We start from the raw sequence: 17,424 nt of genomic DNA, 5'->3' as shown, positions 1-17,424 counted from the left end.
GTCTTCTCTTTGTTGGGCGTCGGGGGTTGGGCGCCATTTTGCGCGGCGGCTGAGTAGAGGCGCTGATTGGGTTTCGGGGACCGGTGGCGGAGCCAATCAGAGCGGGACCCGAACCGGGGGAGCAAGGCACGGTGAGTGCGAGCAGCCAATATGGAGCCCCCGAGCGCCGGCCCAAGAGCCGGGATTGGCGGGGCCGAGTGGCCAGTCAGAAGGCCGCGCGCGGGGCTGGGCGAGCGCTGGGGCAGCGAGCGGCTGTGGCCCGTGGAGCGCCCGGACTTGGCGTGGCGATGGGGTGGCCGGCTGGCGCGCGGGGTGGCCCCGGGGTGGGGGGTGAGGACTGGCAAGGCTGCCTGGTACGGTGGCCCCGAGGCCCCTCCGAGAAGCTTCGGGGGAGCGCGAGAGGTGCCCTTCGCAGACCCCGCTGAGCGGATGGGGGCGAAGCTGCCGTCAGGGGGAATGGGGAGGCCTACGGGCCGCTCCCTGTAGTAAAGTTCCCTCATGGGGATGGCTTCTCGTTGGGGGGGGGGAAGGAGTGGCCGGCTTCCTCCAGACTGAGGCGGTTATGCTCACCTCATCCCATCACGCCTGCTATTCACATTTACATACTGTTCACATTTACATACTAATGCTTGTCTGAATTCACTCTCCTCTACTTAAAGACAGATGGATTCACATTCTAGCTGTATCTGAAGAAGTGAGCTGTGACTCACGAGAAAGCTCATACCCTGGCAGAAAATACTTTTGTTAGTCTTTAAGGTGCTGCTGGACTCTTGCTCAGTTAGGGGTTCGTCACCTTGCCAATGGCCACCACTGCCCAGCGGGGTCAGGTATGCTTGGACTGCCTTTCAGGGAAGCGTAGAAACCGTGGACGGTCACTGAATACCGTAGAGTTGAGTGCCCTTAGTGAGTCCTGTTTCTCCGGCAAAGGCTTGTCTTTTTAATGTGGTCTTTCTCCTTGGAATGTTTCTTCCATGACTTCAGCATAGGCCATTTATGCGTGGGAGGTTTTGCCTTGGATTTGCCGCTCTCTTGATGCACATTTTCCCCATCCAAATTCTCAGAACTCCGCAACAAGCCCCCATACAGAGTACTGAGAATTCGGATGGGGAAAATGTGCATCTAAAGAGTGACAAATCCAAGGTAAAATCTCCCATGTGTAAATGGTCCTACTGAAAACCACCCACATCTGACAAAGTGGGATCTGGCTTGTGAAGTCTTATGTTGCAGTAAATTCATTAGTCTTTAAGGGACTGCCAGAGTCTAATGTTTTAATTTCAAGCAGTGTATCACTGGGAAATAGGAAACGGTTGGCTACTGGCCTTTCCTGGGTGCTTCTCCCTCTCAAGATACAAAGGTGGGCTGCTGTGGCCAGGAGTGCCTTTTAACCAGCTTCGACTGGTCAGCCCTCTGTGGCATTCCTGGGTGGGAGAAACCTGGCCATGGTTCTGCAAGCCCCGGTAACATCAAGTTTAGATTACTGTAATGTGCTCTACATAGGGCTGCTCTTGATAAGCATTCAGAAACTTCAATTGATACAGAATGTTGCAGCCAGGATATTCACTGGAGTGGGCCATAGGACTCCCAATTTGTTTCCAGGCACAATTTAAGGTACTGGTGTTGACCTTTAAAGCCTTATATGGTCTGGGACTAACATAAGTGAAGGACTGCATACTCCCCTGTGAACCCATGCAACCATTACAGTCATCTTTTGAGGCTCTGCTTCAGGTAACACCCCCCTCCTCAGATTAGGCAAGTGGCAATCCATGAGAGGGCCTTCTCAAACATGGCATCCAAACTCTGGAACTCTCTCCCCCACCAGGATGATTCATCTGTCCCCTTGCCATTTCCACCAGCAGGTGAAGACTATTTTTGTTTCGTTTGATTTTTTTCTCAGTGATCATGCCTTCCTCACCAAAGGTTTTAATTGTTGTTTTTATGCCTCTGTACATATTTTAGCTTGGTTTTTAATTGTTGTAATGTATTTAATAGTGTTTTTATAATGTATGTTTTAATTTGTTAGCTGCCTTGTTAGGACGATTAACCAAGTTTGTTTTCATATACTGAAAATCCAGCTTAAAAAATGTGCATTTCTTCCAGAAGAAGCTCAGGCATGGGCGAGTTGTGGAGGGAGGGGCCCCATTGTTGTGAAGGCACTACCCAGAATACTTTTGTACCTTCATTTAAACTTGATGTGTGCATATTCAGTCAGGCTTGGAAATGATGGCAGAAAAGGGGCAGTGGCATAGGTAGTATTTTATCAACTATTTGGAATGCTGCCTTATTGATCCTGGCAATCACTGCTCCTGCTCTCTTTATGCCTGGCTTCCTTTTGTCTCATTCACAATCCCCAACATTAGGAGGTTACACACCACTTTCTTGCACTTGAGGAATGTTGCTGAAAGCAATTCTACTTCCAGAAACTTCTGGTCAACCTTGAAAACAAGTGCGCATGATAACTGCCCCCCCCCGGTCTCTGTTGGATCTTTAAGAGACCTTAACCTGCCGTCTGAGAATTCGACTGTTAAGGAGACTGAGTTTTCTGCTTTAGACATGTTTTGGTCCCTTTTAACTACAGTAGTTGACACTAAGAGATAGCACAGCAGAGTTTAGTCTTTCCAACTAAATAAAGATCTGTGAAGTGTCATGAAGCAGAATTCTGCAATCCCCTTTTACCATCATAGCTTCATTACCTTCCTTACAGTTTCCTTAACCTGCATGTCCAGATAGCAGCTGTGGAAAGAGAGGTAGAAAGAATGGCATGTACATGATTAAAATGGCATGGGAGTTTTTCGGAGGGATAGTACAGAGGAAGAAAATTGGCACAGAAGCAATAAGCTCTCATTCTGACACTACCTGTATGACATGGGAGCCATTGCAGTGCCTTGGTTGAATAAGAAGAAGAGTTGGTTTTTATACCCTGATTTATCTACCTTTAAGGAGTCTCAGAGCAGCTTACAAACACTCTCCCTTCCTCTCCCTACAACAGACACCTTGTGGGGTAGGTGGGGCTGAGAGAGTTCTGAGAGAGAACTGACTGGCCCAAGGTCCCCCAGAAGGCCTCATGTGTAGTTGAGTCCATGATGTGGCTTCTTCCTGCACCAGCATTGGCTCAATTTTGGGAAGAGTAGTTCTGCCCTTGAGAAAGCTGCATTGTGGGCTCCTGCCATGTGAGGTGTGGTGTGAGTTTCTGGTATTATGACCCAAGTAAAATAGGTAGGAGCCACACTGCAGCAGTTTCCACAGTTAATATATTAAAGATGAAGGTTGCACCTCCAGAATACATTTCCACAGTCCTAGCAATATAAATATTGAATGCTACAAAATATTTTCAATATGTATTTTGTTTAAAGTTTATTAAATATTCTTTTAATAATGAGATAATTGGAAGGCTGGATGGCTTTTTTGTTAAGGTATCCTAAATAGAAGAATGGACTGTTCTCACTTTTCTTGAAGCTTTTGATCAATTTTAGGAATAATCTCTTTTTCCTTTCTAGGATTGCAGTTGAAGCTCGTTGTATAGAAGACTGAAAAAAAACATGGAGCAGTACACAGCAAACAGCAACAGCTCGACGGAACAGATAGTTGTACAAGCTGGACAGATTCAGCAACAGGTGTGGGAAATGACTTGTGAGGGTGAACTCAAGGCTTTGGTTATTCTCTTCAGTTTTGGAGGCCAATGAGCATAGATGCTGCTTTACTTGTTGTGATTTTACCTAGACCTTACTTTGCCTGACTGATAGAAATCCTCTATAAGTCTTAGACTGAGCCTATGCCATAATACACAATTGCAAAACATTTTGACTGTCAAATTTGTTTTTTCTGTGTTGCTTCTGTCCCGCCTGTTCTTGCAAATTTGGTTTTAATTTTCTTCAGCAATGTGTACGCTGATATGTTTTATGAGAATGTGGGGTAGTTGGAAAAAAGATATCCTGGAATGCCTAGAAAGCAGAAGGATTGATCTTATAACATATGCAGATAGGTAACCTTAAGACCATTTCTTCAATTCTTTGGTTTTCTGTATAGTTCGGTCTTTGGAGCAGGCAGTTGTGGTGCAGGCGAGGCATGATATCAATCACACTTCATGTACCATAGACTGCTGTGGTATTTCTTGTGTAGTAGTACAGAGACTCCCTTAGATCTAGTTTGCTGAACTAGGAAAGAATGTTTAGCTTGTTCAGATGAGCAAAATGGTCAGTTCAGTGAGAATCTGTGTAGCAGTATACATATTCATAATGTAGATTCGAGTGAGTGGTTATGAGCTGGTTGGTGCTACTTTATTTCCCTTTTTTTGCCTTATCCTACCTCTGTTTTCTTAGATTGGTGTGGTTTTATTTCTGAGAGGAGTCCTAATAGCACACTATTAAGGCTGTACTGATTTAGGTACCATGTTATTAGAGGATATTTATATTTGTTCTTCAGAATTCATTGGTTTCTAATTGGCTATTTATTTATTTGTGTTCTTAGCAAAACCTACAAATGTTAAGTTTCCAAATTTTAGTATGGGGGCATCTCTCTTTAATCGGTAAATATAGCTCAAGTCAAGCTCTAGTGGTTATCACATCAAGAAGGGGCAAGTAGAGTCTGTTCTTCTGACAGTAGTCAGGATGTTTCTTGTTTTGAGCTTTTCCTGCCCTCCTGCAAAGTTTCAAGCTCTTCCTGTTCCTGTTCCCAGCAGCAGGGTGGTGTCACTGCTGTCCAGTTGCAGACTGAGGCTCAGGTGGCATCTGCCTCAGGCCAGCAAGTCCAGACCCTCCAGGTAGTGGTGATCTATCTGTTGCATCTGTGTGAGCACTGCATGAATCCACCCCATCACCTCATGTCTGATGCTGTGTTTGCACCGGGGCTTGAAATAGGAACAGAAGAGTAGTGGCATTTTTAATGCTCTGTGACTGCTATGGCTTATGCTAACTGTAGATGGGTAATAGTACCATTAACAGAATGGTTGGAGCTGATCTGCATGCAGTGTTCCACGAACTGCATGCCGTTCCATGAAATTTCTGTTGTTGTAAACAGGAAGATCCTTATTTTGAATAGGAACCAAGGAAAGAGAAAACATTGTACAGTACAGCCTCTTTTTGTGAAGGAAATCCTAAACAATGACATGTGGTGCATGCTTGGTTCCCCCATCCCAATCAGACTTTATTTAAAGAAGCCAAGGACTTTTAAAAATCTTACTAAAGCAATCTATATGGTGTTATTTGTATTACATTTCTCAGAAAAAATATTAGATTTTTAAAAGAACTTTAATCCATTGGGAAGGGATGTTTCAAACCCTGATTTGTGCTCTTGTGAAATGATTGTCATTGTGAACATCATCTCATTTTTAAGATGTGCCAGGACTGTTTGAGGCATTTTTATTTTTTCAGTGGTGAATGTTATGAATTATGTGGTTAACCTTTATCTCTTCAGATTACCAAGGGCTTTATGATGGTTTATTTTGCTTGGGGGGCGGGGTCGCTTGCTAAATTGGCCTCTGTTTCTCAAGTAAAGGTCAATAGTCCTGAACGTAATGAATTAATATCCAGTGAGTCTACACCAAAAAAGACTTTCTTGTATTATGTTCTCTTAATCTAGAGTTAACACTGAGCTCTTCTTCAGCTCTCTTTCTTTCTGTGCTAAGCACCATGGAAAACATTACTGTCTACTGTCTTCTTTCAGACTCTAAAAAAGGAAGAACTCGCTGTTGGAGAAGTAGATTTTGACAGCTGTCTCTCATATTTCATTTTTTTAAAAACTCTGTTCTTCTGCTTTGAATTTCTCATGAATTTTCTAAATCAAATCTACCTTGCCATGCATAGGGCAAAATCCTTCTATTCTTGAAAACAGTCCTTGTGTCAGGCCAGTGGGCCATAGCTTTTCTTGTACAGCTGGCATGTGTGGGTAAGCAGTACATCTGCATGCTCCCACCCCCTCTCTTGTCAAAATTGTGAATATCTAAGCTTTATTTTTTAAATATGTAGCCATTTTGGAGGCTTAAGCTCACGTGGGAAGAAAAAAAAAGGCAGAGGTGTTTATGCAACGTTCAGTATTTGAAAGGATCTAGAAAGCACCACATGTTTAGATCTCAGTTACCTACACCATGACTATTACATGAACCGCCTTGAAACTTCAGCTGGTTAGCTGTGGTTTGTCTACCATCAGTTCTCCGATACAAGGCATGTTGCTAACTGTGAATTCTGTACTGATATGCAAATCATGGCTCCAAGCATGTAGCTTGCCTTCTCCAGCTTAAATACTTCTTTCACTTCTGCTTCCAGTTTCGCAGACTCCTTAGTTGAAAAGGGGTGCGTAGAAGGTTGGAAGGTGGCACTTAAAAGTCTTTGATTTGTTAGTCTGAAGATACTACTCTTAAGGGGCTCTGTAGTGTTTAACAACTTATTTATTTTTATTTATTTTATTACACTTCTACCCCACCCTCCCCAGCCAAAGGCCAGGCTCAGGGCAGCTCATAAGATTATAGAATACAATAAAACCAGATAAAAACATCTAAAATAAACAGATTTAAAAACAGCCCTATAAAATCTATTAACTAAAGGACAAAAATTTCCAATGGTACCACCAGGACGTAACATCCAGTTGTACCTGGGCGAGCAGAGAAATAAGCCCCAAAGATGGTATAAGCGCAGGGGGTGTGGATCAGCCGTGGAAGGTTACTAAGCTTTATGTGAACTGTGAATTATTTACAGGTTTTTAGGACTCTAGTTGTACTTACCTTTTTGCTCCATATTTTATCCAGGTAGAACCAGTGGTGGGTTTCTTTTTCTTATAGCTGGCATTTTGTGTAGATGGTAGGGCAAACTGGGAAGTTCTGAGAAGCAAATACATCTGAGTTAAGGCTGATGCATGATCTTCTTTACCTGTACTGTTATATTTTGACATACCTACATATTTGAACTTATCTATAGGTAGTGTATCAGTGTAGTTGATACCTGATACACAGCTTATTGGATTTCTATTTCATTGTGTTGTTTTTCCTTCCTGTCCTTAGGTGCAGGGTCAGCCATTAATGGTACAAGTGAGTGGAGGTCAGTTGATCACATCAACTGGTCAGCCAATCATGGTGCAGGCTGTACCGGGGAGTCAAGGTCAGACCATTATGCAAGTTCCAGTTTCAGGATCCCAAGGACTGCAACAGGTCAGTATGCCCAACTCCATGAAGTACAGATTGACAGATAAGCCAGCATGGCATAGTGGCTGGTGTTTGTTTCCAGCATCTGATGTTCCAGTAATCTGGTGCTGTTGAATGCAGAAATTCTATTCTTAACTATTTTGTTGATAGACCAATGGTTAATGAATTTTTCTAGCCCCTTTTAAGAGTCATCTGTGTTCTGCTGGAATATTCCGTAAGACAGTTACATGTGGTCTGATACAGTGCTTCTTCATAAATATGGCGTAGCATAGAATAGTAGCATATTGGCTTATAAGTGGCCTTGACATATTTTTGTTAACCAAATGCAGACACCTTAGAAGTTACATAATAGGACCTCTCAGACTTCATCTTAGGGTATTTACAGAGTAACATTTGATACTGTAGAGTCATCACAGGGTAACATATCCATTTTTGCATCATGAACAGTACTCTGAAAGCACCCCTGTGTGGTGAAATCTGAAGTGTCACAGCTGACGTATGGCGACCCCTGTAGCATTTTCAAGGCAAGAGACATTTGGCAGTGGTTTGCCATTGCCTTCCTTCACATTACAACCCTGATATTCCTTGAAGGTTTTCCAACCAAATAGTAGCCAGGGTTGACCCTGCTTAGCTTCTGAGATCTGACGAGATCAGGCTAGTCTGAGCTATCCAGGTCAGGGGGAAGTGTACTTTACCCTGTAGAAATTGGGTTCCAAAAATCTCAGCTCTTACCTGTAGAAATACATTGAAGATAAATTTTTGTCATGCAAAATGGATAGGTAAAAATCTATTACAAATTTTACCATGTTAAAAATGAAAGTGGAAACTGAATTATATTGAACGACCCTTTGAATATAGGGGGAAGAACAGCTATTCAAACCTAAATCAACCGGCGTTTCTCCCCTGAAACAGGAGAATATGATTTGATGCTTGGGCTACTTCCAGTGTTCCTAGAGGGGCAGAAAGTGATTGGAGACTTCTGCCTTACAGCACATGCTTTCCAAGTCCCTCCGTTTTATTTCATGCCTTAATACTGAGTGAGGAGAAAACCCAGAGTAAAAATTCATTTCAGAGCCTCTGATTGCAAACACCCTTCTTTTCTAGCCTACATTTCATTCTGACCTTCCTCCCATTTAGAAAACCAAAAATCAAAATCCTTCCCTTTTTTATCACTGGTAATGGTTTGTCTAGTTCCTCCCAGCCAAAGTGATGTCGGCTGCAAACTCTGTTGCGATGGCCTTGGAGGCTACGGTGTTATTGGATCGGGCTGTGAAAGCTGTTCTACCCAAATCACAAGGAAAGCAGGCCTTACCCCCTGCAACCAGCCAGACCAAGCCAGGGGAGGCTCTAGCTGCCATGTGAAGCCACAACACATATTAAGACAGCTCAGAAAATGGCACCAAGGCCAATTTTGGTGCCAACAAAGTGGCAGTGTCTAAATAGCTGCATCAAGGGGCACAGTGGAGGAAGACTTTGGTGCAAATGACAGGAGTGAATCAAAAGGACTTACAACTCCAATCCTTCCCTTTTGTGATGGTTTGAAACATGGCTACAGAAGTTTCTAAACAGGGTTTTAGTGGGCACTTCCCATAGGCAGAGACAGAAGTCTGCAATCAATTTGCTTCATCTAAGAATACTGGGAGTACCCCAGGCATCAAAATCAATGTCTTCCAAGTTCCAGGTAGAAGTAACTTTTAAAGCACGCTTCGGTCTTCTATTCTGCTTGCTTAGAAATTAAATTATCTTGGTTATGGCTTTTCTTAGCTGTTGTCTTCACCTTGCTTCAGTAATTGAATATAGATAATGTCTTTTGCTTTGGCTTCATAAGAGGAAAAAACAGGTTTGGTTTATTTTGCAGCTGATGGTTGAGATTATCTGAGAATAGTTTAGATCAGTGGTTCCCAAACTTTTTGGGCCACTGCCTCCTTGGTTCCACAAACTCAACCCCAGCGCCCCCTACCCTATCCAACAACACAATTGAAGGGGCCCACCTCTAGCACTCCCTGCTGCCCCTTGCCTCTTAGTGCCCCCCTAGGTAATCCCACCACCCCCAGGGGGTTGTACTGCCCACTTTGGGAACCACTGGTAGATAATGCCAATATTATTTAGCGGTTTTGTGTGATAGCTGGTTAATTTTTCCCCCCCACAGATTCAGTTGGTCCAGCCTGGTCAGATTCAGATTCAGGGTGGCCAAGCTGTGCAAGTTCAAGGTCAGCAGGGCCAGACACAGCAAATCATCATCCAGCAGCCCCAAACTGCAGTTACCGCTGGCCAGACACAGGTAAAAGAGTGAAAAGGAAGAGAAAAGTTGTGAAAGCAATTGGATTTATACATACATTTTTTGAAAGGTTTGGTCTTCATCTGGGGGAAATAATTAACTTCTATGATTTGGTACATACGCATATGGGGGAGAATATTCAGTTTATCTAATTCGTTTGTATATCATACAATATTTATCTGTACTATAATCTTCCTACTGAGGAAGTATAATACTATCTAACACAACAGTCATAATTCTCCCACCTCCCATTAAATTCATTCGAGTTTGCTGAAATTTGGGTTCAGTTTGTTGTTGTTTTTTAATGGATAGATCCTTGCAATTTACTGAAGTATGTTTAGAAATGCATCCAGATCACTGCTTCTGTTTTTGATCGACCAGTACTCTTGTGAGGAGGTGCCCCTGACATGCTGCATCATGTTGTCTGTTACACTCCACTTGAAGGGATATATGAGAGAATTGTATATCACCCAAAAACAAGCGCTGGTGGTACAAATGTTGTATGATTTATATGACCTATTCAGATAAAGAATGGACAAGCTATACAAATTCAGAATCAACACAGCCAGAGACAGCAAACCATCACCCAGCTGCTACTTGACATCCTCTGGCCAGTTTGTTATAGCTCCAGTATACTCAGTTATCATAAACACCTACTGAATTTTATCTGTTCTAGCTTCTTTGTCATCTTGTGTCTAAGGCTCCTACACCTACTCCTCCCTTGTCAGCTTTGTGCTCATCAAAGCACCTAATGCATGAGCTGTGTATGGGTGCAAGTATGCAAAACTGCAATTTTTAAGGAAACAAAAAATTAAGATACTGGGATCCCCATTTCTGAGAGATGAAAATATGTCCTTAGAAAGCACAAAGATTTTACTTAGGGCATTAAGGGCCTAAAGTAAAATGAAATGCGCGGTAGTGCTGGTCTGAGCACTCCTAATCAGGAAATGTGAGTACTTTTTAAAAAGTTGTTCCCAGAACATTAGAAAATTGCAAGGTATTATAATCTTGTATTGCTTTGCATTTTGTCTGATGGGATGTTTTTGTGCTCCTCAGACCCAGCCGCAAATTGCTGTTCAAGGTCAGCAGGTGGCGCAGACAGCTGAGGGCCAGACAATTGTCTATCAACCAGTTAATGCTGATGGAACAATTCTTCAACAAGGTAGGAATTCTGCATGCCATGGAGTGAGATGTCAAAATAGTATTTACCATTTTCAAAACAATATGTGTTGTCTGATTTTTGCCTCTAGATACCAAAGCAATTTAAATTCATAAATTCATGTGGCTATTTTTGTAGCTTTTTGGTGCAGTGATATTTATGTTGATTTATGTGGCATTTATGTGGCTTCTCACAAGTGCCACTTTCTTGAAATACCACAGCCTTTTTCTTTTTAAAACGGGGAGTTCTAGGTTTTCTGGTAAAGCCAAAGGCTTGCATTACGTGAGATGCGTGTGTGTGCATGTCACCTGTCAGTCATATGTTGACCCAGGCTTGCTGTTGGATAAGTAGGTGGGCAACAGTGGCAAGGAGTTCCTTCCATCAGCTTCAGCTGGTGAGCCAGGTTAAGTCATTCCTGGGTAAAAAAAAAATCCTGAGACTGCTGAATTACTGCAAAGTTGGGGTTGCCCTCCCAGAATGTTAGTTGTGAATCCAGTTATTCATACAAACAAATCTCTTTTATCCCTAAGTGTATTTCAGGGTAGAGTGAATAAAATCTGAAGTGGGACTAATTATGTTCCCATCATCTTTTGTGTATGTTTTTTTGTTTTGTTTTTGTTTGTTAAAGTTACAGTCCCTGTTACAGGCATGATCACCATCCCAGCAGCCAGTTTGGCAGGAGCCCAGATAGTTCAGACTGGAGCCAACACCAACACAACCAGCAGTGGACAAGGGACGGTAACTGTGACACTGCCTGTTGCTGGAAATGTGGTCAATTCAGGTGGAATGGTGATGGTGAGTACTGGATTTTTTTTGTACCCTACCCCAGGTTTTATTTACAGAATAAATCATTACTTGTTCAGTCTTCTGAGTGAGTCCCAGTTTGTTCATAGGTTTCAGTGTATGTGTTTAACAAACTTATTTATTTACATATAAACGGTCTTTCTTTGACAGTCAATCAAAGCCATCTGTTGTGTTTGTTGTAATTTGTAATTGGTATTGTATTAAATTAGTATGGCAAATGCTCAGACTGGTGTGATTTTGTGCCAAGTTTTTATTGTAGAGTTTGAAGAGACTCTTAACTCCAAGACTTTTTCTGTAGACTTGGAATGCACTGCCTCGGAGGGTGGTGGAGTCCCCATCTTTGGAGGTCTATAAGCAGAGGCTGGATGCCCATCTGTCAGGAGTGCTTTGATTGTGGGATCCTGCATGGTGGGAGGAGGGTTGGGGTCACTGGGGATGTGCGGGGGAGGTAGTTGTTAATTTCCTGCATTGGGCAGGGGGTTGGACTAGATGACCCTGGTGGTCCCTTCCATTCTATGACTTAATGGTTTAATTTCTAGGAACTAGATCTGTTTAAAAATTGCTCTTTGTATACGCAGCTTAAATGCATTCATGTAACAGCACAGTTTCCTTGCCTTGATACAGATGGTGCCAGGGACTGGATCTGTGCCAGCTATCCAGAGGATACCTTTGCCTGGAGCAGAGATGCTTGAAGAGGAACCGCTGTATGTGAATGCTAAACAGTACCACCGGATTCTAAAGAGGCGGCAAGCAAGGGCCAAGCTGGAAGCAGAAGGGAAAATCCCTAAAGAGCGAAGGGTGAGGTTACAATCCAATATACTTGACAAGCAGAATAAGATGTATGTGTGTCATCACAACCACCTGTTTATAATAGTTAACTCATCCACTGGAACTATAAAGGATAATTAATTATAGGCTATCTCTGACCTACCAGTGTAATAAAGAAACAAATACAAAGCACATGGCATTTCCAACAAGGATGGGAAACGTTAATACTGCTGAATGAGGCACTAGTGAGGGACCATTTGGAATGCCATTGCAAGTTTTGGTTACCTGTTTTTAATAAATACTGGTTCAAATTTTGCAGATGTTCACAGATAGCTTCCATCTTTTAATCCTTCTAATGGCTATGTTATGAGAAGTTAAAGGACCAGCGGTCAGAGCCTGTAAAGCATTATTTTAGTATGGTAATTCCTGGTAGCAAGCTGTTACTTAAGGCTTCTTAGCATGGTAGGGGAGAGGACCCTTAAATATGTGTTATTCAGAGTCCAGTTATTTCTAGCCATTTGATATGTGAGGCTTAGGAGCAGTGAGAATTTAGTAGGAAGTTAATGAGTAAACAAGAATAAGCAAACTTATTTCTCAAGGCAGAATAAGAGCGAGAAGGAAAGGCTTCCTTTGAATATTGAATATTAGAAACAAAAGCTTATGAAAATACCGGTAACACAGCTCAGGATAAGCCTGACTACCTGGCTGATGGTCAAATCAAGGCTGTTAACTGCCTGTCAGGAACAACAGAGCTCAATTAAGAGAACAAAAGGCCCACAGTTCCCTGCCTTTCTTCTCCCACTTCCTTGCCATCACTACGTTCATCATGATAAAATGCTTAAAATTAAAAGGATAACAAGAAATAACAATAATATCTAAAATAGATAAAATAAATAAGCTAGATAAATTGTAGATAAATAAAATAAACTCTCTGCTCGCACAGTGAGAGTGCTTGCCTACACTCCAATTAGAAACCAGAACCACCTCCGCTTAGGAGCAGTATCCCTAAGGTAGTTTTATCTTTTTAGTGAACATCTGAAAGTTGGAAGCTGGATGCAGCAATCTGTCAGCAGAAGAAATTTAGGGATGCAAATAATTAGCCTTGTTCTTTCCAGCCCCCGGAATTTTTTGTAAAATTTCTTTGTGTTCTTTTCCTGTCTACCCACTCCCAGCTCAGTCAATACATCTCTGCTTAAAATCTCTGTTAATATCTTACACCCTTTCCCTTCATATCTTGTGGCACTCCTCTTGCAGGGGGCATTTTCTTTTCCCTTCCCCCACTATTATTTCCCTTTCCTGAAAGCCCCTATAGTCTCCCCCCCTTTTTCTGCTTCCTTCTCTCCTTCCCAGCCCCTGGCAGCCTCTCCCCAGGAAAACTATGGCTCATTTGTCCAGGGTTCAGCTGCTGGGCTGGCCCAGTTGCTCAGTGGGGGAACCTGCAAGGACTTGTGGGGGTATTTTATTTTCCTCTCTGTCCTCTTCCCCCACACTATATCCTCTTTCACTGTTCCTGGCAACCTCATGGCCTCCAGGCCTGTCCTTCGGTTATTCCTCATGTGGGACAGTTATTTGCACCTGCTGTCTGCTTGTAACTGCGGTAAAATGGGGTGTTCCATATTAACATTCAAGACTTACAGGATCACTTCCATTCTTTCAATTGTATGGTCCTGTTTGTAGAAATATCTGCATGAGTCCCGCCATCGTCATGCCATGGCAAGGAAGCGGGGAGAAGGTGGACGTTTTTTCTCACCGAAAGAAAAGGATAGCCCTCACATGCAGGTAAGCAAAACTTTTATTTATTCATTTTTTTGTTTAGTTGATGGTTATATTCACACGTTTCAAATTTACTTCTGGCTAGTTCACAGCAATTAACATAAGGGCAAGGAACACAAGTGTTGGGAAAGCAAAAAAAAAAGTTCAGGATACAGTTTGTCAGCAGCCTGCTCATTATTCCTGGGTGATGTCATAGTTGACTCTATTGTACGTTTCTTAAATACCGAAGAATGTAGGACTAGATTGACACAGGAAAGAACTATGTCCTGAAACTATGGAAAGCTGTCGACTCTGAACTTTGAAAATATTAGGTATTTGTGTTTATTTAGCCCTCAAAAAACCATTGGAAAGCCCTGCCTAATGGGACAGGTTTACAGCTCTTCTGCAATCCAAGCTTCCTATCTATTAATAACACTTATTTAAGTATAAGGAATTCAAGATGGGAGCCTGTGAGGAATTGCTGGAGGTGGTGGTGGGTCAGGATTATTACATTTCCCTCTGTAATGCAATAGCGTGATACAGTTGAACTCTGGGATTTAATGAGCAGTTTCCTGCTCATCTACCCTTATCTTCAGCAGTGTAATGGTACAACACAGTTACCCTGACAGTCAGCCTGGGGCTGAGAAGCTGCGCTTCTAGCCCTGAACCTGAGCAGTACAATGCAGGAGGGAGTGTTGTCATATTTTTACCTTTCTGCTGTAGGGAGCTGGGCGGGGGGGGGGGGCGATTTGAGAAAGTGTGCTTCATGGCGTGCATCCCCTAACCCTTATTTCATCTCTCCCTTTCCCCCCTCCTTCTTAAAGTGCTATAAACTTTTAAGAACAGCAGTGAACTTGGTTTAAGGAAGCATATTTATTCAGATTGATCCCTGTCCCTTTTCACTTCAGAGTGGTTAGAGGGCTTAAAAGTTTATAGCATCATGGATTTGAGGGGGGAGGTGAGTGATTTCTAGGCTGCTTTGATCTGTTATAGGATGTTATCTGGTGCCAGGGTGCTTGAGCAGACCAGTTCTCTCTTCCCCCCATTTTCTAAAAACTGACATTCCCCCAACATTCTGTGTTGCCTTGAATGACAGTGAGCATGCTCAGTGGTTGTTGGGCTTTTCTGGATATTTTCCTGCTCCTGTGTTTTAATATTTTACAAACGTTTTTCATATCTGGGAGCCCGTGCCTTCTCCCCCATGTACACATGAACCCACACAAAGCTGCCTTATACTGAGTCAGACCCTTGGTCCATCAAAGTCAGTATTGTCTACTCAGATCGGCAGCGGCTCTCCAGGGTCTCAGGCAGAGGTCTTTCACATCACCTACTTGCCTGGTTCCTTTAACTGGAGATGCTGGGAATTGCACCTGGGACCTACTGCATGCCAAGCAGATGCTCTACCACTGAGTCATAGCCCCTTCCCATGCTGAAGGCCCTAATGGGTGGGTCCTTCTAGTTTCCCTACTAATTATAGGATCTTCTAGGTTGTTATTTAAATATTTATATGCCACCTTCCCCACCAACCAGAGTAGCTTACAAAAAAACTAACCCACGGGCACTGAACAATTAAAACCAAACAGGCAGTAAAAGAACAGCCATATAACTTGCACTCAAAATAACACAATTTTTACAGATTAGCTGCCAAATGCCTGCCTAGAAAGGCAAGTCTTACACTTCTGCACCTTTTCAGTGATAGCGTTTTGTAATGCCAAAATCACCACCAGCAGACAACTGAAATTTTATTTGTTTGTTTATTTTATTAGATTTTATCCCACCCTTTCCCCACCAAAACAGGGCTCAGGGCGGCTCACAACATACAAAGCATATAATATGACAATATAACAGTATATTTTACAAAGGGAGGGCCTGGGTTAGGAACACATTCTGAGAGGATGTTAGATGGCATCCAGGCTCACAGTGGAAAAGATAGTTGTTCAAATAAGCTGGCCCTGGTTTGTGTAGGACTTTAAAGGTCAAAATAAGCATCTTAAATTGTACCAAAAACATATTGGTAGCTGATGTAGTTGTTCCATGTTGCGCACAGTAGCCAACAGGTAAGACACTGCATTCTTCACCAGTTGTAGCTTCCATTTAGTCTTCAAGGGCAACTCACCTTAGACTGTGTTGATAGTAGTCTAGCCTCAAGGCTACAGAAGCATCAGTGTGGCCAGGTCCATGGAACTCAGGAGGACAGATAATTTCTATACAGAACTACACTGACAAAATGTGTTCTTTGTCACTACTCTTACCTGATCTAACAAAAGTATGGAATCCGATAATACCCATAAGCTGTTTTGACAGCATCAGTCAAAATAAGCATCATCTTGTCCTAAGTGCGTAGGGCAGTCCATGCCAAAGTAGCTACCTTACTGATCTCTTGCATCTTTATGGTTCCATCCAGTTTAACATCCCTAAAGTGGTGAACAGTCAAAAACATTTCAACAGATTTTAAAATGCTTGCAAATAAAACAATAAAAACAATTCAACAAAACACACACACACAGTAGTTGGATAGGTTCATAGGAAAGTAGGTGTTCCTTAAGGTATGCTGTGGAAGCAATGCTGCTGACATTGCCATCAGAATTTTGCTGTGCAACTCTTAAGCCCTCTTGGGCTGGCCTGAGAGGTGTCTGTGTCATCAGCCCACCCAGACTTTTTTCTGAGGGGGAAAACAGTTTGGATTAATTACTACTGAAGGTATTTAAGAGACGCAGGGCACTCTTATCTGACCGTTAATGAACTGTCAGAAATGCTGCTTTTGGCATTATTGACACCTCCATTCCACATACATGATGTGCCGATTTGTGTTGCAGAACTGCATGAGAAGCACATTGCAAAGCTAGCATATGTAGCACAAACTCCTCAACGTAGCTGGTACTTTTTCCTTGTGGTGTGTTTTCTTCCTCATCTGGTTCAGTGCTACAGCACTAAATCAGCTGGGGAGGAAGCTGCTGACATAATTTTTAGTTACACCTTTCACATCTGTGAGCAAGAAGTGACCATTAGTGTGAACTATAATTCAATCTGTTTCTGCATCAACACTCTGAAGCATTATGAGGAGGGCTGCCTATCTTTTATGCTGGAAGCAGAACACGGGCTCTTCAAGACCTCTCTGTTCGGAGCACATAATTTGAGTTTTCTTAGCGCAGAACTTGATTATTAGTTTACAAAGTTTGAGCAGAAAGAGGGGGGAAAAACACTCATCCAAGATTTAACCTCCAGAACTGTCAATAAATAGCAATTGCTGTTTCAGAATAGTTGTGCATTTACCTTCAGGATCTTATAGTTAGTGTTTAAAATAGATGATCCGAAGAAGACTGTAAGTTACAAAACTATATTTTTCTTTTTCTGTACAGGATCCAACCCAAGCAAATGAAGAAGCAATGACACAGATGATTAGAGTGTCTTAACAGTCAGCTATAGAACGAAGCACCTGGACAAATAGTGTATCTCCTGTTTCCTACCCTACCTATCAGACAAAACTTACAAATGGGAAAATCGCCATATGCACACCCTTTTCTCTTCTTCAGA

General features: G+C 42.5%; 1 protein-coding gene across 7 annotated transcripts; it reads left to right on the top strand.

Annotated features, from left to right (window-relative positions):
* The first annotated feature begins 26 nt into the window (after window positions 1–26).
* NFYA (nuclear transcription factor Y subunit alpha) lies at window positions 27–17,360 on the top strand. Of its 7 annotated transcripts, none has more exons than XM_056845366.1 (10): window positions 27–131; window positions 3,495–3,611; window positions 4,676–4,759; window positions 6,989–7,135; window positions 9,279–9,410; window positions 10,464–10,569; window positions 11,195–11,361; window positions 11,995–12,168; window positions 13,816–13,917; window positions 17,250–17,360. In XM_056845366.1, the coding sequence occupies exons 2-10, from the start codon at window positions 3,537–3,539 to the stop codon at window positions 17,301–17,303; spliced, it is 1,041 nt and encodes a 346-aa protein (XP_056701344.1). In that variant the 5' UTR covers window positions 27–131; window positions 3,495–3,536; the 3' UTR covers window positions 17,304–17,360. The 7 variants fall into 7 exon arrangements, with proteins under 7 accessions (XP_056701344.1, XP_056701346.1, XP_056701342.1 ...); XM_056845368.1 differs by having other exon boundaries at window positions 4,673–4,759; window positions 11,213–11,361; XM_056845364.1 differs by having other exon boundaries at window positions 4,673–4,759.
* The last annotated feature ends 64 nt before the right edge of the window (window positions 17,361–17,424 follow it).

Source organism: Euleptes europaea, chromosome 2 (assembly GCF_029931775.1).
Source record: "Euleptes europaea isolate rEulEur1 chromosome 2, rEulEur1.hap1, whole genome shotgun sequence".
Taxonomy (NCBI): Eukaryota; Metazoa; Chordata; class Lepidosauria; order Squamata; family Sphaerodactylidae; genus Euleptes; species Euleptes europaea.
The sequence above is the reverse complement of the archived record's forward strand: the minus strand, read 5'-3'. Positions and strand labels throughout refer to the sequence as shown.